The sequence below is a fragment of the Bombus flavifrons genome, chromosome 13 (genome assembly GCF_040668555.2).
Source record: "Bombus flavifrons isolate JBK064 chromosome 13, iyBomFlav1_principal, whole genome shotgun sequence".
In the NCBI taxonomy this organism is placed as follows: domain Eukaryota; kingdom Metazoa; phylum Arthropoda; class Insecta; order Hymenoptera; family Apidae; genus Bombus; species Bombus flavifrons.
The window spans coordinates 4,324,959-4,349,343 of NC_138454.1; the positions used below are offsets into that span (position 1 = coordinate 4,324,959).

Sequence of the window (24,385 nt, forward strand, 5' to 3'; positions counted from 1 at the left end):
AATTTCGAGCGGGGTTTTTAAACTACATTGTTCGACGTCTTGCATCGTTGATGAAAGATAATCTATTTTTATCTTAGATAATCTATTTTTATGTACAGAGAGAATGTTCATTGTACTGTTACAAGCATAAGGTATATTTCGTCTAAAAGGTTACACTCGCGTCAGGACTTATTACCATTGATAAGTTGTGTCGTAACTTATTGATTAGCTTAATAAGCGTAGCGAATTCTATCTTTTAACATGCTGGCTATAAAAACGAATTTCAAAAATATTCAATTCGGTTTTATCTCTTCCACTTAGATTGTGTAATTTTGTGAAATTTAAAGAAATCGAAGTATTTACAACATCGTGAAAGATATAAAATTTCTCTCTTCTTTATTAAAACAATTGATAGAAAAGTTAGTCATGTAGAAAATTCAAACTGTTTCCGAAGTGTCATTCTCTTTTATTTCAAGCCAACTTTCACACCCTCTATTCAGTGGCAGGGTAACCAACCCTAAATGCAAATCACTGGCCACGGTTGCGTGCGTATAATAGGTAGTGTGGTTCGCTGAATCGATGCGGGTTGGCCGGGAAGCCAATCAGGGATCATCGATCGTGAGAAAGGGGCATGCATCGATGACGATCGTATGTCTGGACGCGTCGTTGACGTGCCAGCTGGTGGTAGACCGGTTTAGAACCGAGCGAATATCGGTGAAACGCAATTTCACGGACCGATGCCGATGCAACGTCATAAGCCGTATCTAGCGCCTCAATTTGCAAACGTCTGATGATCATACTCGATCGAATCGTTCGCGGGTAGCGGCTCCATTTCTACAGAAATATCATATAGCTCTACTTATCCATCATTAATCTCGTGGAAGATGCTAACACATAACTTTATTTTCATTTAAGTGTAATTTGAACAACTAAGACGTACATTACTACGAAAGAAAATTATCGTGTGCAAGTATAATAAATTAATTTCTAAACAAGTTGAGCGCCATTTCTCACGAAAGACGAAAAGAAGAAAATAGTAAAAAGATTTTCTCGCCAATAATGTCGCGTGACGATGCAGATGACGTTGTTGGTAAAGGTTGTAAAATGAAATTAAGGGAAACCAACGAAGATAAGAATGTCATTTCGCGATGTGCCGAAGAATGCCTCGTGGAATTTTACAGAGCCGACGTTTATGCAATGTCTAATGTCGTAACACGGCCAGAAACGTATAACGTAATGTGCGAGGCAGTTCCTGAAACATAATACTAAAATGTTCGCGTAGCGGTTCACTGCAGCGTCTGTACGGTAGCACCGGTATCATCTTGCAAGGTTCCCTGCGACGTTATGGTGCAACGTTCTGTGAAACGTTACCTGTCCTCGGTGCTTCGACGTCGTTTAAACGTTTCCTTTCATCCGGTTGTTCTCTCTGCCCGTTGCAAAGCAAAACGAACGAGCGGAAAATTGAATTTACGCTTTCATTTCAATTTAATTCCGTCGGCCTCTTTGTTGACCATAAAACGATCAGCAAAAACACGATATTCCTTCTGCGTCTATTAAAGTGAAACAATTATTTTTTTCTAAAAGTAATTTTAATTCTTAAAACGTAAAATGGTGAAATACGTTATTCCTTCTTATATTCTTGTAAAGTGGGTACATATAATATTAGCATAACTAAACGTATCTACCTATCTGGTTAGGTAATGATTTATTAAAATTTATTCCGTTTATTTGTCCCATTTATAGTACCGATATTGCCTATACAAGAAAAATTACGAGAATCCTCAGAGAAGATTAAAGATTAAAAAGTATTTAAAAAAGGTACGCCCATCGAAACTATATAAAAAAAAAAGAAGAGAAATCTTATAATGATATCGTTGCAGTGTTCGTTAAAATAATTCTTTTCATCCAGCTCATTGAAGCTTCTCGATCATATTTCCCGTTCCATGACAGTCGTAAATATATTCACGCGATGGCCGTAAGAACTATTATGCTATTTGCATAATCCTGCAGAAATGGTGTGCAAGGAGATATCGGGTAACAGAAAATTGAATTTCTTGAAAGAGGGGCTCGAGAACGGTCCATTCGCCAGCACATTATGGCTTTTATGCAAATCTGTGTCCAATGACCTTTAAACGCAGCCTGTCTAACGATAGTTCGACATTTCGTAACAATGCATATCCTACTTGAATGAATGTTTAATCAACAAACCTCGCTTTAGATTGTATCTGGTTTAATTATAAGTTTACGGTGATGTATCGTCGTGTTACCACGGTGGTTCACTGAATTTAGTATGCTACGTCTGATCATGACGCGACACGATCTACTGTGCAGTAGAATTTAGACGAGCACGCGTTCCATTCAAGAACAGACGGAACGTCTGACTATAACGTGACTCGATCTACTTCTGCGTTTGACGATGTTTCTCGATGGGTCTAAATCCTTTTATGGAATTCCGACATGAAATATGGTTTTTGTATCGAGATGAATATAAATTGCCTTTGCCATGAGTATCTGTTAATATTGTGTATGCTATTTACAGCTTATTTGTTACGAAAGAGTTTTCAATTTTAGAAGTTTCTTCGTAGGTTTCAGTAAATTCGTACGTACAAGTATTTTTTCTATAACAGCGAAACTCTTTAAAATCGCATTTGAAATTCCCAAACAAACGCTATTCATCGATTTATAGAGAATAATCCTATTATAGAGGTTTATAGACAGATTAGGGGATCCTAGCAAAATATTTGATGCTTTATGTCATCGATACGGTTGCATAACTTACAATTACGAATTTCTTATTTACAGAAACTACGTCCACCACGTTTTCACGATTTTTAGGATTATTTCAATCGACAAGATTAATCGAGGGGGGGGGAAGAATTCGTAGTTATAAAGTCATGAGTCCTCCAAGAAAGATCAGCCAAGAGAAGGAGTTGTTGCTAGTGCGGCTTCAAGTTGAAAGATCGACCGAAAAAGACAAAAAAGACACGGGTGGGGTGGTGAAGCTTTTAAGCCGAAGAAAAAGAAAGAACGCGAGCCAGGAGAAGAAAAAGGATGATGTTTCGTAAAACGTCAGAGTAAGAGGGCAACTCGGCATTGTTTCAGTTTCTGCGTCTTGAGGTTCAGTGGTTCTCATCAAAAAAATTTCTGCAAACTTTAAGAGAATGGAAAGAAAAATTTATGGAGAAGAAAATTCATAATCTACTTCCTCGTTTAGAGTTTCACTTGCTCTTTTATTCAGGAAGATTCGTATCATGTCAGGCTCGCATCTAACCCAAATTATTGCGCTTTCCTACAAGAGCGCCAACAATGCCACGAAAAATTGAAAAACAATCGATTACATTTCAATTATTGGCATGTATGTCGACTATATTAATTTTTAATTCAATTTGCACCGACGTGTATATGTTGCGAGTAAATTTTTATAACTATATTCGAAATATCGATACTTTTCAATTCAATTTATATATTTAATGCGACAATATATTCCAGTATCGATATTTAACGCATATTACCGAAATTGCTCAATTAAATTTTCGACTCAATCCAACAATCCGCTTCTGAGAAAGCTAACTAAAAAGTATTTTGCAATAAGCGCAATACCTGTTTCGTCTGAACGGCTATTCTTCGAAACGGACAATGTTCTAAATGAAGCAAGAAATCGCCTAAATGGAGAACATTTGGAGAGAATATTTTCAGGTTCACTGTCTATCGAAGACTGGTATTTTGAGTATAATATTCTATTTCTTTACTAATTAAATTTCAATATTCCATGTTATGTTTATTGTATAATACTTATAACATTAAATTTATATACGTGATTTATTTTCATTTTTGGATTTTATTTCGGTTGGTATACTTCTAATTTAAACCTCAAACCGTAAAGGTGGGTTATTTCATGTCCGGGTTATTTCGACCAGGTTGAGTTTCTCCCAAGGGAGTAATCCCTGGCTGAAAAAGGTTATCTGGAAAAAGTTTTACGATAACCTTGATTTAGAATGTTTGAGGATGTTATATGAATTTTCTGTGATCTCTTTAGCATGTATTGTCTATTTAAAAATGTATCAAATAAAAGATCTACGTTTACAGTTTAAGAGTACTGTAAAACCGTTTACAGTCCAAGGGTTAATTGCAAGTAACAATACCGATAATATCAATATTCTGCTTCTAATATTACGTGTAACGATGCTCTGGATATTAATACCAACACACATCGATACAAAATATCGATACAATTCAAATATTTCGTTATCACTACCACGCAGTTTCTCACAGTTCGCTTACCAAAATCGCCACTTTCCACACTTCGTGGTCAGATCCTTTAGACAAAGTCTCTATTTTTTGACAATATAACCATCTCTAAACAGTCATATCATCGACAACGCGACTGTCCAAATGTCGACTTTCCAAACATTCGCTCCAACACCCGGCCGAGGTCTTTTGAACCGCTGAACGAGCTAGAAATTATGCTAAGACTAAATAGCGGCGGGTTATCTGCCACTATATCTGCAGGAGTTTTACAGGTATTATATCAACAGGTATTATACAAAACACAAATTGAACTGGGAAATCATAAAATTAAATAAGCAGATTCAGAGCCAACGCAAAACTATCGTAGTCATCTATAATCTAACGATAAATAATATCATTTGCGGTTGTAAAACAATTATTTATAGCCTGGTGATCATAAATTTAACAGATTGTAGCCTTCAATGAAAGATGAAATGAGCACCTCTGATAGATGCTTGGCGTCAAGAGGGAGAACTGTCCCATTCACAAAAGATCGGCTAAGAAAGCATCCGTTGTCCCGATTCTTCCCTCTTTTCTTTTCTTTTGTAGCCGAGTTACCTTCATCTTGCGCCCTTCCACCTTCCTATCAGTTTCTTATTCAGGGTCGTGCACCGCATTTTCGCGGTTTACGTATCCGATAATAACTTTGCCTGGCCTGGAAGCTCCGCATCCCGATGCATCCTCTCTGTTCGTTCCACTTACCACAGTTATCGTCCTTATCTTTCGTATCAGCTTCCGTATCATTGGAGGCTATTATCCGACGATAAGACGTTACAGGTAACGAGGCGAGAGTGGAATGCAATTATCCCTCGCCGACAAGACAGGGCTTTGCCTGTCGGCAACTTCCATCACCATCGATTGATTAATTAATCGGACGAACTGGATGACCGCTTTTGTTCCGTTTCATTAGGTTCTTGCATCAGGTCACGTAATTCTTGATCCATTGTATCGAGATGGTGTTTTTTCCATCTTTATAGAGTGTCGGAGTTTCGCAAAAAGAAAGCCGAGCAAGTTCTCTGAATAATTCATGTGACGTAAGGAATTCAACATCTCTTCAAGCGATTTATTTCAGAAACTTGGAATTATTCATTTACCGCGGTATGAGTTACGAGCGTTAGAAACGCGACAGCGAACGACGGAATTAAGTAAAATTTTCTTCGAAATTTTCTTAGAAGAAAATCCAATTTTTCTTCGGAACTACGAAGTTTTCGAACAACCGAATATCTTTAGCAATAATTTAGAAGCGTCCGGATATTTATGGACGATGTGTCTAAGCGACGAGGGACGATCGTTAATTGGAAAAGTGGGGAAGAAGGAAAGACGTTTAGAGAACGTCTAACGCGAACATGTCCGGCATTCAGACTGCTTACTGGAACGTGTGCAGATGTTTAAGGAAGGCTGGTTTTACAGAAGTCGCTGCCTTGGATTGGTTTAGATGTGCGTGTGCTTTGATTACTCGAGGGTACCGAGATGAAGCGTTTAAAGGTGAAAAACGGCTGACACGAATTAAAAGACATTTTTAGAATCTTCTTTAGCATTTTTAGGCCCTTAGAATCGGAAGCCTTCGAAGTTCAAAGGAAGCTTCGAGGGTTTTGACGGCATTTTCGGATTTTTCAGAATCTGCAATTGCCGGGCACAGTGCTGCTGATGACTTCGCAACTTCCGGAAGCCTTCGAGTGTCAAGAAGATAGCAAAAATATGAGTCCTTCGATCGAATCGCACCAAGTACCTAGATACTTACGAACAGTAATGTACACTAATTTTCTCGTAATACTTTCAACGACCGCCAGCAACTGCAATACGATCGAGTGATTCGTTATCCACAAAGGAGCATTTTAAGCGCGATTTAAAGAGAGCTGCTCGTTTGAAGCTACTGGGACTGTGAAATCGTGGCTGAAAAGGCAGCTTTTGAAGTAGCTCGCCTCAAAAAGACGATCCGTCTTCCGTCGCAAACGATGTCATCGGGACTTTTTTTCACTCCCTTCCTCTAGGTAGTAAAACTCAACCGAGCTAACGAGTGATTCGCGGCCGACTAAAAGCGGAGAGAGACGATGACTCGGCGAGAACTCGCGGAACGTTGCTTTTCAGCGGTCCAGGATAGGGAGGCGAGCATCAAGCGTGCAAAAATCGAGCCACGTAATAAAGTACGAAGAACGATATGGTTGGACGAGGGGCAAAAGCACCGGGTTTCATTTAAAAAGTCTGTCAAGTGGCAGAGAAGTCTCGAAGGAGTCGTTCACGCTCGACGAAACTGCGAGGAGGAGCAGAGAATTTGTCGATGTTCCTCGATGGACAGGGAGGACGAGTAAATTTGCCATTTACCAACGCGGATAGATGTTCGTTATATCTTTCGGTTTATCGCGGACAATGAAATTTTTCCAAGTTGAAAAATTAAATTATTCTGACCGAATTTGCGAATCTTGCTTTTGATATGGCACTCGTGTTTCGCTCTATGTCAAATTTAATTGAAAAATTATACCAACTAATTCGTTAATTAGTTAATTAGTAAATAGTTCGTTAATTAATTTAAAAATTAATTTGGCAATCTTTGATATCTTCGCAACGCTCTTAACGACGCTATAGTAATTTATATAGTAATTCTTAACTTATCCGTGTATCAACACGGTCCGTTGCAAAAATAATCGAACTTCTTAAGACTAGGAAAAATCAGTGACATCGATATGAAACTTTCATGGAAATAAATCCTTCGTTATAGCAATCAATGTCAGAGCAGAGTTCGTTCGAAAATCTGGTTCCGTTGCATGGTAATGCACCGTATCAATCGTGCGGCGGCTGTAACTTCTTCTCTTTAGAAAAAAAAAAAAAAACAAACAAATTGGAATGTTGCTCCACCCAACAGTTCGCCAGATTTAGCACCGTGCAATTATTGTTTATCTTCGCGGCCTCAAATAACAACTAAGGGGAAACGTTACGACAACATTGGAGACATGCGGAAGGCTGTGACAAGAATTCCACAAAAGGACGTGCAACGATTATATGACGCATTAGTTAGTCGTTGAAAAATCATTATATCGCTGCAGGAGGAATGCGTGTTGAATAAAATAAAACATTTTCCTCAAACCAATGCGTTTGTCTTGTTATCTTTAAAAAGATTAGTTATTTTTTTTTGGACAGATTGAATATACAGAATGCGTGCAAAATCACGGTACGGGCGACCGGATGATGATTCTACATCATTGACCGATGAATAAGTCGAGAAAGGAAGAATAACGTTTCTTCGTTTAAGGCTTGGTATCCGTGTATTAACCGCAAGTTTCGCGTTATGACATTTCTGTTTCAGCTCGTGTCCGTATTATTAAACACGGACAATGTCGCGATTTCTTTCCTGATTAACAAAATAATTCTTAAAAAGTGCCAACTTTATCCTTATTTACAAAATCATTGGAATTAAATACAGAATAAAGGAAAGTAATAGTCGATATCGGAATATAACAGGAATAAATAAAGAGGAAAGAGTAACGACGCAGTAGATAGACCAATTTACAATAACAAACTCGAGTAATTTTCTACCTGAATATTGCAAGCTCTCAAAAATTGAAAAATCTCCTGCTATCCTAAAATCTCCAAGATTCCTAAAGATTAAGAATATAACAACTTCGACTTTTGTATCGCTGTAATCCCCAAGTATCCCTAGAACAGCAGCCAAAATATCCGAATCTCTTTAGATTCACGTCGATTCCCCTTGTATTTCGTTCAATACTCATCGAATACCATCCACATCGACCGTATTTCGGTTGTGGGAGTGCATCGACGACAGATAAGAGGTCCAGCCGTATTACTAACATTAATCGATGAGCGATGTGAAGGGCACGGGAAACGTACGACATAAACCAGAGCTCTAATCGGTACGGGGCAACGACGATTACACCAGGATGCACGGATTATAGGGCAATCATAGTCGTTTCAGTACCGTTGCCAGGGATAATGGAGAGACCGGCGGATCGAACGCGAGAGAGCTCATGAGAACTTTCTATAACGGTTCGAGTCACTCGATCTCTCTGTTGCCTACGTGTTTATGTAACCACTTACGTGCTTGTTATATGCAGAGTATGTCTGTCGATATTAAATTGCTATCTCAAAGCATCGTATGTTGCAGTCGAGTAGTCGTGAATCGAGCAACGATTCGGATTTTCCGATCTAGCGATAGGATCCGAAGCTTCGAAGTTTAGAAAGTCTCGAAACTCCTGGAACCCAACACGATGCTATAATTCTAATCCACTAAGAGTCAATGACCCCTTAACGCGGTATTTAGTTTTCAGCTTTTTTTCAGTCGATTCACATCGTCAGATTCAGCATTTTTAACATTGTCACTATGAAAGAAAATTTCAAGAATTTACTCGATACCCTTTTCGCCACTGTGTGTATCTTCCACATAAACTTCTCGATTTTATTAAACTTAAGGCAGTTGAAGCATTTTCCTCGGTTGTTAACGGGCTAGGTAAATTGTTGCTTCGAAGAATCGCGCACGTTTTGCTTTCGAATGGTCGCGAATCGACCACCGAGATCAGATTTTCCAAGGGCTACGGGCGATGTTGCTATCGTTTGACGTTGATTTTTCTTTTCGGAGAATATAATATACGACGATCGTGAGCAAGATAATCTCGAGAAAGGTATTACACGAGCAGCGACGCGAATCGTTGATAGATTCGAAGAAATCCGGATCGCTTTTTCCTTGAAGAGATTATGGAGATCTATATAGAACGACACCGTGCATCCTGTATATAAGATAATCGCCGAGGAAAGGAAATTAGAAGGGAAACTATACCGAGAAGCAATCATGCCTCTCCATTTGCGAGTATGCTAGCGCGTATGTCCGAACGTTCCGGAGAATGAAAGTTTGCTCTTTCACCAATCTCCATGAATTTGAATTTTACGAGACACGATTGGCATACGTGTATGGAATAAATTTCAATTTTATCGCTAATCCGCGTTAAAATTGCGAACAGATGTGTAATTACGTAACGAATCGTACAACTAATTCCTGAGATGCTAATCACTGAATGTAACCAAATATTTATACGGTGTACTCATAGAGAGTACTCTGTATGTTTCTAAGACACAATCTATCGAAACAAGAAAGCGGTACAAATGCAAACAAGTGAACCATATACGATACGTAGCGTGATCGCTTCAAAATAAATTGAAAGTTGTTACAAAATAATAAAAAATCACCGTCTATTAAAAAATAAAAATCAAGATATCGCGATTAAGTGCGATTTAATTTCACACGTACGATACAATCGAGGCCAGAAAAAGTTGGTCAAAAGTGGATCATCTGTCTGTAATAAGCAATGCTGTTGTCACAATGACTAAGTTACTCTAGTAATATCAAAGTCGAAGGTACTAAGATGAAATACGATTTAATCTCAATTTTAAATTCGACCACGGATATTGAAGAGGATCCAAGGTGCGTTATTTATCGAGACGTCTGATCTAATACTGAACTCTTTCGTCAGAATCGCTTTCATAAGAATCGTGGCGATTACCACGTTAACTCTTTCTCTCCCTCCCCTGCCCCCGTGAAATGCCGTATCGATTACCAGCAACGCGCGTGTATGTACGCGTTCGTCGAGAAAGTGAGCGTCGATTTGCGAAAGGCGTATGTGCACGCTCAAGAAAGCATAAGCGTGTCATTATGCAACCAGAGTCCAAGTGCTTGGGTAATTTAGCGTGCGTACACACCGACCTGCGTTTCGTTCAACGAGCCTCATGCTCGTTTCACCGAGCCAACCTTGCGTTACCAATAAACGCTATATATTCGCGCCAAAAACCTCGGCCAACGAAATCGCAAGTAAATTTATTCTACGAGCTTTCAAAGTTATCTCTCTTTAGTCTTTCATGGCTTGCAATCTCGAAGAGCGTATTATTATTATTCGTGAAAAGCGATTTATCTTTAACTCCTTTTAAGTGGATGAGAATTTTATGTCGTGGAAGTATAAGTTTGAAGAAGAGATCACTATAGGTAGTGGCTGTAGGTAGTAGCAGAAGCTTTGGTATTTTTTAAGTTTCGTGTCCTTTCTTTCAACTTTGCAAATTATTATATCTCAGGGATCGTTGAAAATGAATAATAAAACACATTTGACTGTTACACTATCGTAGTGAACCTTCTCAGGTTAAATAGACTTTTATCGAAATGTAGATAGACGAATACATTTATCGCAAGAATGTAAACAAATTCGAGGGAAATTATCATAACACAGAAGGCTTCTGTTACCTTTTTCCTGTCCATATTTCTCTTCCCTCAATGTTGAAAACTATGCGTATAATATTTTACCAAGTGTTAATAAAAGTTCTTTGAATGTTTATCTTCTAAACATCTGTTCGCCATTCGATCAAGTTCCCTAACAGTATTTCTAGATTCGGTAAATTCTTATATCAAATAAAATATGCCAGTTCGAAGATTACGATGATAGTGGCGTTACGTAGTTAGATAATCTAAAATCATCGATCACACGAACAACGAAGAACGTGGAAATGACAACAGCGAACGATTAAACATTAGGAAGTGTTTCACGCGCAATAAATTTCTTGTCTAAATAAATATATAGACAATATTTCACTCGGTATAAAGATAAGAAAAGAACATACGCGAGCTGTAACGGTTTGATAATTGAAGATGAACGAGAATTTCCTGATATTTGCTGGTAAACTATGTGACGATGAATCATGCTCGATAACTCGTTGAGGCACGTGAATTTCATCAAATGTGTTGGCCAATAATTCTTCTGCGTTTTGATCCATGAACCGTGTTTATAGTTAAGTAAAAATATCTTATTGTAGACGCTTGAAGAATTAAGAGGAGATTCTTGTGCGACAACAATAAGAGCAACGGATTTCTATGAATTTTGTTTAGACTAATTACTGTTTATGTGGGACTAGATCTTTTTCAGATGTATTCACGATCTTCAAGTACAAATGTAATTTTAATTTCAACTCTGCTCGTCATTTATTAACTTTTTAAACTGGCGATAACTGAGAAACCGATAAATCAATTTTTGACAGAAAAGCTCGTTCACTTTGTTCGAAATTTCCCCAAGAATCGAAGATGACATTTTTATTTGATTATTTATTTATAATATCTCTTTAAACAGTATAAACTCAATTTATCCGCTGGAAAAGGTCAATTTTTCTTCTAAATACACTAGAACTTTCCAATCTTTTATGTTTTTTTTTTTTTTTTTTTTTTTTTTTTTTTCAAAAATAGGTTCGATATCAGCATAAATTATAAGAAAATTTCTTAACTTCTGCATTTTGATGATCGTGACAGATGCTACACTGCACGCCAACAATGGTTACATTGTCAAAAACGGTCACAAGACCTGTACGTTATACGATAAATAACAAGAAAAACAGAAATAAAAAATTAGATTCGTATATCAAGACTCTCTATTTTCATCCTAAAAACGTCTAATCTCACACGATCAATAGGTTTTATTGTCGTCAACACGAGAATCTCTTCTTAAATTTATGATTAGAAATCCAAGTAGCAGGTTAACTCGTCTTCCTTCATTTTTAAGACGAAATGTACGAAACGAGTTTATTCGTAATCGAACGTGTTTTTGATCTACTCTCGGAAATTTAGACCAACTTATCTCTGATAACTTTTTCGCATGACAAAACATTCTAATGTTCCGAAGGACTGCTTATCTTCTTGAGATGTCATGAAAAAGTATGTTTGACAACGTCTGCTCGAATGATTGAGAAATATAACCTTAATTTCTGCATAATGATCTAACTTTTATCAAAATGATTACAGAAGACACAATTTTTACATAAAGAAACTAAATGAAACAATAGTTAAAATTAGATATTCCTGAATAAAAGATGCGATTTTCACGAACACAATTTTAGACAATTAATATTCGAGCAAAGAGAATAGAAATAAGATAATGTTTAAAATTTGGAGTATGTGATTTATGCGAATTCAGAGCAGTGTGTAAATAACGCGTATGGAATGGATCGAGCGATCAGAACTTCGCGCATGAATCAAATGCATCGTGACAGATCCGATCGATAACAGATATTTATGCATTCTCGAGCAGAGGTTACGTTGCTTTTCCTTGACTTTCAATCGTTTCCATTCGTCTTGCATAGAGGAACGAATTACTCACAGTGTAGGGGATGATGTTGAAGTTTAACCTTGTCGACGAGCCATCCTCGCTTTCGCTGTCTGTATCTGAAAAAGACAAATTGAGAATCGTGAGTATCATTTCAAATTAAGCTCCGCTGTCACGTTAGTCAGGCTGCAATAAAAATCATTCGATCGTAAATTACAATTCAGAGGGAAAATTTTATTACGCTAGACTCGAAGCTAAAATACAAATTGCTTGGAATTAATTAATCATTTGAGAAGACACAGTGCTCGCTCAGGAGACGCCCATAATATTTTACAACTTTGTATCACGAGTCACTCAAAAGTCGAATCTCCGTTTTTTACTAATTTTTTAATTCCGCCTAATTCTCAGTTCACGATTAATTTCTGATCTTTTTGAAGGTATACGTCGATGTAAAGATGAGAAAATACAGAATATAAGAGAAGAGAACACAATCAATGTCCAACTAGAACAGAGAACTATGATTAATCACAATTTTTCCCCATTTAATTACTATGTCATTGTAGAGACGTTTGTGATAATTCTAAAGTTTCAACAGATACTAACGAATTCCTAAAATACGCAAGATAATGAATGTTGAAAATAAAGAAGCGAATTGAAACAATTATTCACTCGCTTATGGACAGGCTGCGGACATTTATAGAAATTCATAATTTCCTGAAGAATAATATACGGTGTAACAAATAAACGTATAAAAATTCGCGATCTAGTGGCAAACCTAAGATGCACGAAATCAACTGTATTATAGCATTATGGCATTATGACAATATGGCATGCTTGTGCGAGAATTCTATACAGGCGTTGAAATCACCGACAGCGTCAAACTTCCAGTCACGCATCCAACGCGTCGGAAACTCGAGGAAACGTTCTAGCTACGTAAACGCGGCTGAGGACGAGCGATTGAAGGAACAATACCGACTTAATTTTCTAATTCGCCGTATGGCAGAGCTTTGTGACGGCAAACAGGCGACACGGGTGCGCGATGATAAGCGAACAGCCATTATATTCGGGGAATAATCAGGCAAATACGTTTGATCGTTGTTAATTTAGATTGTTACAGCGCAGACACGTACCTAGGAATCAAGGGATGTCAGGTTTTATCCGAGAAAATTAATGAAGCGCGTTCCCATCGTAACAATCGCGATAAAGTGGCAATTTATAGGGATGTCGTAGCGCGATCATATCGATTTCAATCAGCTGCGTGTGGCAATTTTTATTTGAAGAAGGAAATCGAAAAGATAACCGTGTATCGCGAAGAAAATGATCGCTGTCCGTGTAAATGCCCAACTATGCACATAAAGACATTTTCCATCTCGCTGCTCTCACTTCTTCGCTTCGTTCCTGAATTAAACGGAGATCGATAGAAATATTCAGCCGGTACTTAACATTAGAACTACCACACCAGTCAAATTGACTGGTTTTACAATTATATTTTTAAATTCCTGCTTCGTGTTATATATTTTTTTTCCGCAATGATGCAATGACTTTCGTGAAGATAACTACAAGAATAATATAATGAATTTTATTTTGTTCTTTATGTATTCAAACTCGAAATAATTTTGTATCAAAGTTACTTATACCAATACCAGACAAAATGACTGGTACTTGTCAAAGTGTAAAAGGGTCCTGCAATCTGTTTATCGAACCCCAATTAATCAGTTTCCTCGTTTTGTACAACTTCTCACACGTTTTTACAATTTCTACTGCGTATCATTCAATATGATGATATCAGTTATCAGGAAAATTCAGGATCGATCGCTAGATCGCTAGATGTGAACACTAGAAATACCACAGCAGTCAAAATGACTGGTTCTACAATTTTATAAATGTGTCAACTCTCGTTTAGGGATCCCGGATGAATTAATAATATCAAAAATCTACTACATAACATGGAATTCCTTCTGTAAGAAAGTAAAGTAAGAAAATCAATAAATATACAAATATTCTATTATTACGAATTTTTTTGAAGACCAGCCATTTTGACTGGTTTTGATAAAAATAGCTTCGTGTTAATTATCGGTAGTTCTAGTGTTAAATTTCTGGTATTTCAATATACGAATAACTTTGCGTTCGAGTTTAAAAAATCAATGTATCGTTTGGAAACACGGTAAATATATATCTTAGTGGTTGTCCAGTGATATTTACGAAATAATCAATCAACGATCGTAAGAAAATTTTAAATAGTTTGCGTCTTCGTAGCGAAACGTTTTGGGATAAAAAAGAAAAAGATTACGTGTCTACGAATCTATTAAAATATTTAGTTGCTTTCGTTGCTTTATTTGTCTCTTCGCTAGTGGAAACGACAAGGAAACAAAAATTCTCACGTTACAGATACAGACACGAAGAATTGTTACATTCAGAGAATTGCATTTTCAGTCGATCGAACATGATACCTTTGGTATTATTGCAGGCATTATTATTAGGGTTAGCTTCTCTTCATGAGAAACGGTGCACCTTTTGGTAAAAGGTCACTGAAACGCAATCCCGCAGCCAGCCACTTGAGCGATTATACTTTATTAAAGAAATATTTGAAAAGACATTGGTCGTGACGGCGCGCGCTTCTTCAATGACTCGTTATAATTTGTCCTTTTATTTAGAACCGTGGAAATCCTTTCATTATTTTGCTTTGGAACCTGGTCGGTCGACTTTCTACAGCCACGGAGTACGTGCGTTAACTCGTCGTGTATTATTAACATGCTGATTTCATCTTTGTTCAAGTTATTAACACGCTGCTTACTAATTTTCTTTGACTCAGCAAGAATTTAACTCGACCGTTCGATTCCGAGGAATTTATTTTCTGCAAATTGGAAACTACAAAGGAGGAGCAGCGTAATGAGTAACATTTCTTTACAGTGAAACAATTTCGAAATTCGGTACGTTGCCGATCGATATCGTGTTAATAAAATTGCCTCTTTATTTAGTTTCACAGCTGAATATGTTTTTTTTCATGTATATTATATATATCTAAGAATAAGGGAGAATTTTATTATACTTGATACGATTTTTTAAATATTATTGTCGATGGGATAAAACGATAGTGGTCTGGTGGCAATTCCTCGTAGATACGAAGAATATAAAACTTACGATCTCTTTATACGCGATTCTCGCCAGAAATGCAAATGACGGAAGTTACCTGGCGGGAATGCAGGTTTAAACGCAAGTTGCAATTAAATTAATCACTAAGCGCGACGTCTCCGTTACACGCCGCTAATAAAAAAGATAAATGGCCGCTTACACGAGCGTAATAAAAATAACGGGAATTATCTTAGTGTTTTTTGTTCGAAGTTCGAAAGATGAGCCGCCTCCGTGTTCCTTTTCCCCGCGGTGGTTTACGTTTCTTTCCATTCAAACGGCATTTAAACCTCTACAGAGACCAAGTTATTATAATAAAAGATAGAAGAGAATTATTTTGTATCCTCTAGAAAAAAGGATTTCTGGTCGTTGTATCTTCCACTTAAACCGCAATTAGACTATTTTTCTTTTTTTTTAAATTTTATTTAATGAAATTGAATTTTGATTTATTGAAACTTAAAGAAAATAAGATATCTACGATATTGTAACAAATTACCGTGTCTGTACCATAACGAGTTAATTTGTTGTCGTTAAAACGAAATATAGCCAAAATTAAGTATACTCGTTTCTCGACATTCCCAAACAGATTAATTGTCGATATCGAAGTAAATTCACGATCTGCCAGGACGACACTTTCATAATCGATTACTTTCCGAGTTATGGCTGTGCCGCTTCTCCAACGACATTTAAACGTTTCAAAGACGTTTGTTCACGTAATCGATTTCTATCGTTGTCTACAGCTTCGTTTCGCGTCTTTCGAATCTATTTTACCGTGAAAGATACGATCGTTTAGCCATGAAAATCGATCGAAATATCTGTTAGACTTGATACAAGGGCGATACCTGTGCTTTCAAAGGAACTGTGTTCAAAACTCTTGTAGGTGGATGTCGGGGAATCGCCATTCGCGGAGAAGTACACGACATAGTCGCGAAATTCCTTCTCGTATATGTAAATCTTGCTTGAATCGTAGTCCAAGAACTCGAACGACGAGTTCGACGTGCTCGAACAGTCACTTTCCATTATTCCCTCCGATCATAAATCAGCTGACATCCAATTGAAAACTATCATAGTCTGTTCGCTATACTACTATTCCATATTGTGGACACATTCAGTTCATAATTATACAGGGTGGTTGGTAACTGGTGGTACAAGCGAAAAGGGGGTGATTCTACGCGAAAAAAGAAGTCGAAAATATAGAATAAAAATTTTTCGTTTGAGGCTTTGTTTTCGAGAAAATCAACTTTGAATTTTCGCTCGGTACGCGTGCGGTACGCTATAATGGATCTCACTGTAGATCGTTGTCTCGATGGAAAAATTAAAAAAAAAAATTAAAAGAAAAAACTTTTTATTCTATATTTTCGATTTCTTTTTTCGCGTATAATCACTCCTTTTCGCTTGTACCAACAGTTACCAACCACCATGTATATTCGGACGAATTGGAGAATAGGGCAGAGATGGAATAAACGGGACATTTCTGTTTCGAACTAGATATAACAAAAATCGAAAGATCATTCTGTTTCTAACATCGATGATATCGATGGTAATCAGAAGGTCGGCTGTAAGGTGTAACTGCACGTGATACTAACAAATTTCCCTGTCATATCTTTTGCTTTTTAAAACCAGTAAATTTTGTCCCTTTTTACATCCAAATAATTACAACAAAATTTACATGAAACTTGCGTACGTAATTAAAAAGCAAAAATAATTATCACATTAAAGAACAAAAAATAATCGATCGACGGTAAAATATAATTTTTAAACCAGACAAAATTAATGAAAAAATTGATATTAATTCATAGTAAAACTGAAAAATCTACAGAGGAGCTTATAATAGTAAACAATCATGATTAACATAAATAATAAATTAATAAACTTTTGTTGTGTTCCTTTGCCACAAATATGGCATCTCGTATTACGTACCATTCTTGAATAAACTTGAAAAGCTTGTTCTGACGTAGCGTTAAAGAAGCCAGTCGCTAATAATACTCCGCAAAAAGTTTGGACAAGCTACCAAAAATTTTATTTTTAATATAGAAAAAACGTTACAGAATAAAGGAACCATCGATGCGAGCAGATCTTTCGTCTTTACGTTTATAATGATGTAATAATTGTAATGTCTCTATCAAACCACCCCTCTCCTATAGTCAACCAACTTATAAATTACATAATAATACTTAGCAGTAATAATTACTTTACTAGTAATCATATTCCGATTCTTAACCCATTTGCATCCAAGCACTGCGACCGTCTTCTATCACCATGCGCGGATTGTTACGCGCGCTGCGACTGCTTTTTATTTCAGTCGCTAAGTATTCTTCATATGTGAGAGATCACGTTTGACCCGTTTGTCAGCATCTCGCCTATATCAGTTCATTATTTTCTAAACAAGTCTTACTTTTGTTGTGAAAATCCTTTTAACTGTCGCTATGAGTAAGTACTGTCAATTTTAATTAAATTTAACAAATTCAAATTTAAAAAATATTCTAATTTTATAATGTAAACTAAAATTTAGTTGCCCCAATGAATTTTGACGATTTTGATGATTCGGATCAAAGTATACAAATAGGACATACTCGAAAACGTTTCTGTAGGATCTCATCAAGTGAAGACAGCTAAGTTGGTCAGTGCAGCAGTTTTAAATTCTAAATAATTTTTTTTAAATAAATAATTTTTACTTTTTTCCTCTGTTATAAAGAATGCAAGATGTGATGTTTGCGAAGCAATATTGCCAATCGTTTTGAACAGTAAATTTTCGATAAACTCCATAAAGAATTAGGATGTCGTTTACTGCACCTACGACCGAGCGAGCGCGGTGATAGGGACCAGTCGTCAGTTGAACGCCGCTGACGCCTTCAACTGTCGTCTTAAGTAGGGCCATGATGCAAAGGGGTTAATACTCGAATATTGTCAAATAGTATCGTTGGGTTATAGATAGTCGTCAATTTATTATACCACTTTATGTTAGATTACTGAAATTTGCTTAATTTTATCTCGTATTTGAAATTCTTTGCGATAGCAATTGCTAACAAATATTAGATCAAATAAAAAATTCCCAAATTAAGTAATCTAGTCCAAAATTGTTATGGTGTCCAATGACCCAATGGATTAAATTTCTACGTTTCGATGTTGCCGAGGGTTAAGGAGTTAAACTGCACGTCATCAATAAAATACACAAAAAGCAATCATTTTGGAGTTTGATACGATTTCGAAGGTTTGGAGGAATTGCAACGTTTAATACTGAGAAATGTACAGGTCTCTCGACTTCGAACTTTTAACGACGTCGACGTTTTAACGGATCCTGCTCGTATATCGTGTACAGTTAGAACATTAAAAATTTAGGTTTACAACGTGTGCTGTATTAGCATACAGCGTGCATGAAAGAGCGAAAGACAAATGAGAGAAACACGTACAGCACCTGCGAAGGCAATTACACTGTGACTTGATCGATGGCACTTCGTTAACCTATATAAGAAATGGCGCCAGGACTTTAGAAGAACAGTCGACCAACGATTTTACGTTGTGCATTTAAAAGAAACTTTATACAATTCTTGCAACGAGTCGAATTGGCAGATATAAATACAACATTCGTTGTGGAATATTATAATCGTGATGAATGTGGCGAATATATATTCTGAAAATTTTACGACTTTGTTTAAACGTGTTATAAAATTAATTTGCCCCTCAGAGTCATTTTACTTACACGATTGAGGTAATATTGTTAGCAAAATCTTATATGTTGCTACAAGTCACCAACGAGTGCTAATAAACTCTCTTGCATAACACAGTAATAAGTTTGACGATAAAACGAGTAATTTTACGTCAATTTTATAAATTACGAGCGATTTAATTATCCTGGTCGATGTAAAATAGTAAGATTGTCCAACAGCAAATCTGCTACAGTTTATAATTTATTTACTCACTTATTTATTTATTTTTTAGAGTCTCGCGTATCATGAAATTTTCTTGCCAGTATGAGACATGTAATTTTCTCATAGCGAGAACATTCTATAAATTTTCAAATTTTCCTATTACAATACTTAATAAATAAACTTTCCTGTTAAATAACTTTCTAATTTTATTATAATTTTTTCGCACGAAACAAGGAAACTACGAAAGCAATATTTACAAAATTCTTAAATCTCAGAACTCATAATCTTTACACGACCCTCCGATAATAAAATTTGTTAGTCGTTTCGTGGCGATAATTTAAAAGATCTCTCGAGTAAAGGGCAATTAGAGAATTCCAGAGCATCGGAAGTGTACTTTCGCGAGTTATGTCTCGCAACGAATGTGTACCAAGGCTATATATATCCAAGGCTAAGAAAGTCAGATTCGAACGAGTTGAACGAACAATTACTTTCAAGCGGGAAAGTGTGTACAGTTGTCTCTGCAATAAAGGGACTTCTTCGAAATGCTGACGGAGGACAAAGAAAACCGGATTCGGAAACATTCTTTCGTCAAATGGCCTTGCTCTTTCCTTGCACAAGTTGGTAATAGTCTATTGTTGAAGTCGAAGTTATTCGCCTATTCAAGTAGTGCGTGCCGTAATTAATCTTCGAATCGTTAGGCAAATTCAAGTTTGTAAGTGTAACACTGAGAAAATGGGGGAAACATTCTTTCAAGTATCGCTTTTAGGTTACAAAGTGAAAACTTGATCTTGTCAGAAACTTTCGCACAGCAACGTATATTGGTAGTTACTATAGTTTAGATAATTCAGGTTCTGCTAACAAGGGAGGATCCGCAAAATTATGAAATTTAACAAATTATGAAACTTTGAGCACAGTCGCTTCCATTAATATTCGAACAGTCCTCAGAGCAGAATTACTTCTTCGAAATTGCTCCAAACGGCCTCGCTTTTTTGAGAGGTCGCAAGGATTAGTTTACTAGATGGCGCGTAAAATAGATCTCGAGGAAATTGCGATTGGTCAGAATTGCGAAAAAGATAGCAAGAGTCACTTTTTACAACATTTTTATCCGAGCCTGTAACGAGAATTTAAATGTTCTGTAGATCTACGTCAGTTGCATGCACGTTAAAAATTTCATCGAAATCGATTAACGCGTTGCTGCGAGCTACAAACGGTTAAAACCGATGAAAAATCGCAGTTTTTCGCGACTTTTCACCTGTAATAAATTGTAACAAACCTTGCTCTGCAACGATCGATTTCGATAAAACTTTCAGCGTGTACGTGGATCAACGCGAATCCACAAGACGTGGTGTTTAAATTCTCATTACGGGCTCAGGTAAAACAGTCAGGTAAAAAGTGATTGTTCCAATCTTTTTCGCAATTCTGACCGTAATGCGGTTTTTTCGAAACTTCCTCTTACAGTTCATCCAGAAAACGAATTCTTCTAACTTTTCAAAACAAAAGCTTCACGTTTAACACTTTGATTGCCACGTTGGTCATATATATATGACCGGAGCGCTTGAACTTCTTACAATTGTAAAAATTGTATGAAAATTGACAGTTAGGGCATTTTGAATATAACCGATACATAGAAGATACTTTGAAATAAAAAGTGCCTCATTGAACAATTAAACTTTTTTATTAGAACATCAATAAAAAAAATGAGAACAAATCTTGCATCTAACGGTGCACTGTATTTTGCATCCATATCTTTGAGGGGTAATCTACGAATATTATTATAAACACACCTTAGAAAATAATCGTAAATGCTGCTTTATAATCATATAATGGAAGTTAGAAGTGTGAACATACCTTACTATTATATATAGAATGAGCAAATACTATTTACTGTTATCTTCTACACGTTTCAACAATATATTCTGCATATTTTGCTTACGACGAAATAACGAATGCGAATGGTTTGTTGAAATAAACGAAGCCTTGTTATAATATGTCGCTATCAACTGTTACCAAGGCGCTATGGTGGTCACCCGTGACCATCAATAAGACAAACGATCCATTGGGGAAGAATGTTGTCTTACATCATCAATTTATTATTATTTTGCCATTATATGCTTTGAATAATAAAAATACTCCAGTCAAAGTGTTAAAAAGTTATTCCCCTTTCAAGAATATTAATGAGAATTATTAATGAAAATTATCGTACGTATTACGCAACTTCTTTTACTAATCTTTTGAACAAATTGACTGCAAGAGTTTGAAACCGACCCTTGAAAATTCGGCTATTTTCCAATTTCACGTTATAACTCGCGAACTGTAAGAGACGGAAAGATCTATTTTCAGACAAATGTTACGCCTTTTAAGCATAGCTATCGTTGGCTAAGAATTTCCACAGTAAGCAAAGAATTGCGTAATACATACCTATACATCCTCTACGTATGCCAAAGTTTCATGATGGTTTGAATTTTCGAGTTGGGAATCTTCCCTTGTATACACATAATTTTGTTTAGTCTAGGTGTTTCGTTAACGGTAGATATCTAGTTTAACAAACGCTAAACAAGGTATATACCGATATCCCTAGAAAGTCATATTTCCGTATTTACTAAATGAAATCTTATCGACGCCTGATATATACTCCATCGATTATCCTCATACTAAGAAGTGAATAGACCGATAAGATATAGATATTGATATCCGTTGGTGCTTGAATGTTCTAGCAAATTTGAGAATTTGAATGATCGAAGATGAAAGAAAACGAATGTTCCGATGGGAATGCGAAACGGAATACCAGTGACAGTGACTTTCTAGCACGAGCAGTGCTCGTGTTTCGTGTAGGTCAGCCTTGGGGGCTCCGGTCGACATTGACTCGCTCTTAGGATGCTTCTCGAGTCTTGGCGGGACGAATAAATAACTAGGAAACTGGGGGAACAAGCTCTACGAATGCAATCACCAGGTCCAGAATTCGAACAAATCGATTGCAGCGAGCTGCAGTTACGTACCTTGCATCGCCGTGGTTACCACAGATAATACTTAACATTTTCTAGCTTCTCTTACTACATCATTACGTCATTACATAACAATTAATATTCTTCGAGATTATAACTGAAAAATCGATAAATTTATATTTAAATTTATATTTCGAAAAAATATAAAGGCGTGGTTTTAGAATTCACATGGAAATATTTATGGATCGTTGCTTGTGAGGAAGAAATATTAAAAAATAACAATTTCAAGTATTTATTGCATTTACTGGACTGTAGTTTTCTTAATTGAAAAGCCGAAGCGATGAAAGTTTCAAAATCTGGAAAATGTCCAAGAATCGGAAGAAAAAACAATGAAAATTGATAAAATCGAGATACATAATGGAAGAGTGACAAGATAAAAGTTGACCAGTTGAAAGGAAAAAAAAAGAAAAGAAACGAAAATATCGAGGGTAAGAATAATCGAAGAATTTCAATAGTTTCATTTTTATTTACAAAATCTTGCTCCGTGCAATGATAATTGCACAACTGTATTATCTATTTTTGTATGTATTAATGAATATTCATCGCAACTCATAAGCCTGCTGTCTTTAATCTCTTCTTAATGAGTTCAGAAATAAGTATCTATCAACATAGCTGACTCGACTCTCTCGTGTTTCTCTTCTTTGGTTACAAAACTGCGCCGCAGAAAAAATGCACGAGAAATCAAGAAGTGACGAGAAGAAGAAGAAGAAGAAGAAAATGGAACATTAACCGCGGAACAATTTATCAACATATTGATATTTCTTGCGTCACATTTGCTAACAGAAAACTGCTATTTTTCTCAGATGCTAACATGAAGATAATTTGTAGCAATACCAATCCCTAAGAGGAATACAACAATATTCCACGAGATAACTTATAATATACCATTTGTGTTCTTTTATTAAGGTTAAGAAAATCGTTCGGGTTAGAACCGATTCGTCTTACATATTGACAAGTATTATGATTTCGATGTCTGCATAACTGTTCGCAACTTAAATATCCCTCTAGAGAAATTTTATAAATCACAGGTTTCAAATTACAATTGCTGTAAAATTCTTCTTGAGAGGAAGATGACAAGATCGATAATAAAATAATTAAAGTTCCACGATTGCAACATTCTGAAAATCGTGCTACAATTTGTACATAAAATATCAATCGATAAATTACCATGTAGGAAGGTCTAGATTGATCTTTGACGATTGCTTTTGAAGCATAGAAAACATATACTTTAGAAGATTCTTTTAAATCAAGATAAAGCATTCAGAGAAGAGTCGAATGAAGTAGAGCAGAACGTTGAGTTCAATTCTATACGAGATTGAAAGTAGTTTAAGATGAAACTTCGCTGTTAAAAGTTCGAATCAAGAGACCTTCGCACCATTTACAATTTCTCCTGGAATTATACGATATTCGTCTAAACATGGAACTTAAACAATACTTAAAGAATTTAATATTACATTTAATATTAATTAGCATTAAATGAAAAGGATTTTAACACTAGAACTACAGATGATTAAAGCAGAACGTTTCTAGGAAAGAAATAATAAAGAAACGATACGGTAAGGTATGTTACGATGAACAATTATTATGACTAATATCAACAACGTTGCTATAACGTGCAAAGATACTGTAAACGAACGCGAAGTATCAGCCACTCCGCCTTCGTTACGATGGTAAAAAGTAAACGTTGACTGATAATGCGAATCTGCATGAACCTTTCCTTCTCTCGATTAGAAATATCTATCGAGCAGAAGATAATTAAGCAGCGTAAGAACTCGCGAATAGAAAAATAAATTAGCGTGGTCCAGGATGGACGCGTACCGGATGTTACAGCGAAGAGACGAGATTCGTTTATGAAAAGATAACGCAGCCTGAGGAAGACTGGCAAACACAACTACCTCGTCATTTTATAATTCCCACTAAATAGATTCGTTTCGTATTATTTTTGCAGCTTACTTTTTAATAAGCTGTTTCAGTTCCTATTACACTTTCATTTTCATTTCAACCACGTTCGTTGTAACACACCTTACCGTATACGAAAAAC

At 36.3% G+C, this 24,385-nt stretch overlaps 1 protein-coding gene across 16 annotated transcripts in view; it reads right to left on the minus strand.

Moving 5' to 3' along the window:
• mtd (TLD domain-containing protein mustard) overlaps window positions 1-24,385 on the minus strand; it is a 306,573-nt gene that overhangs the window by 51,581 nt on the left and 230,607 nt on the right. For 15 of the 16 annotated variants that reach the window (XM_069125553.1, XM_069125551.1, XM_069125548.1 and 12 more), the window contains one exon: window positions 12,399-12,463. In XM_069125553.1, coding sequence (XP_068981654.1) covers window positions 12,399-12,463 — 65 coding nt within the window. Of the gene's footprint in view, window positions 1-12,398; window positions 12,464-16,315; window positions 16,540-24,385 lie in introns of those variants that run through there. The other variant, XM_069125552.1, reaches the window with a different exon arrangement.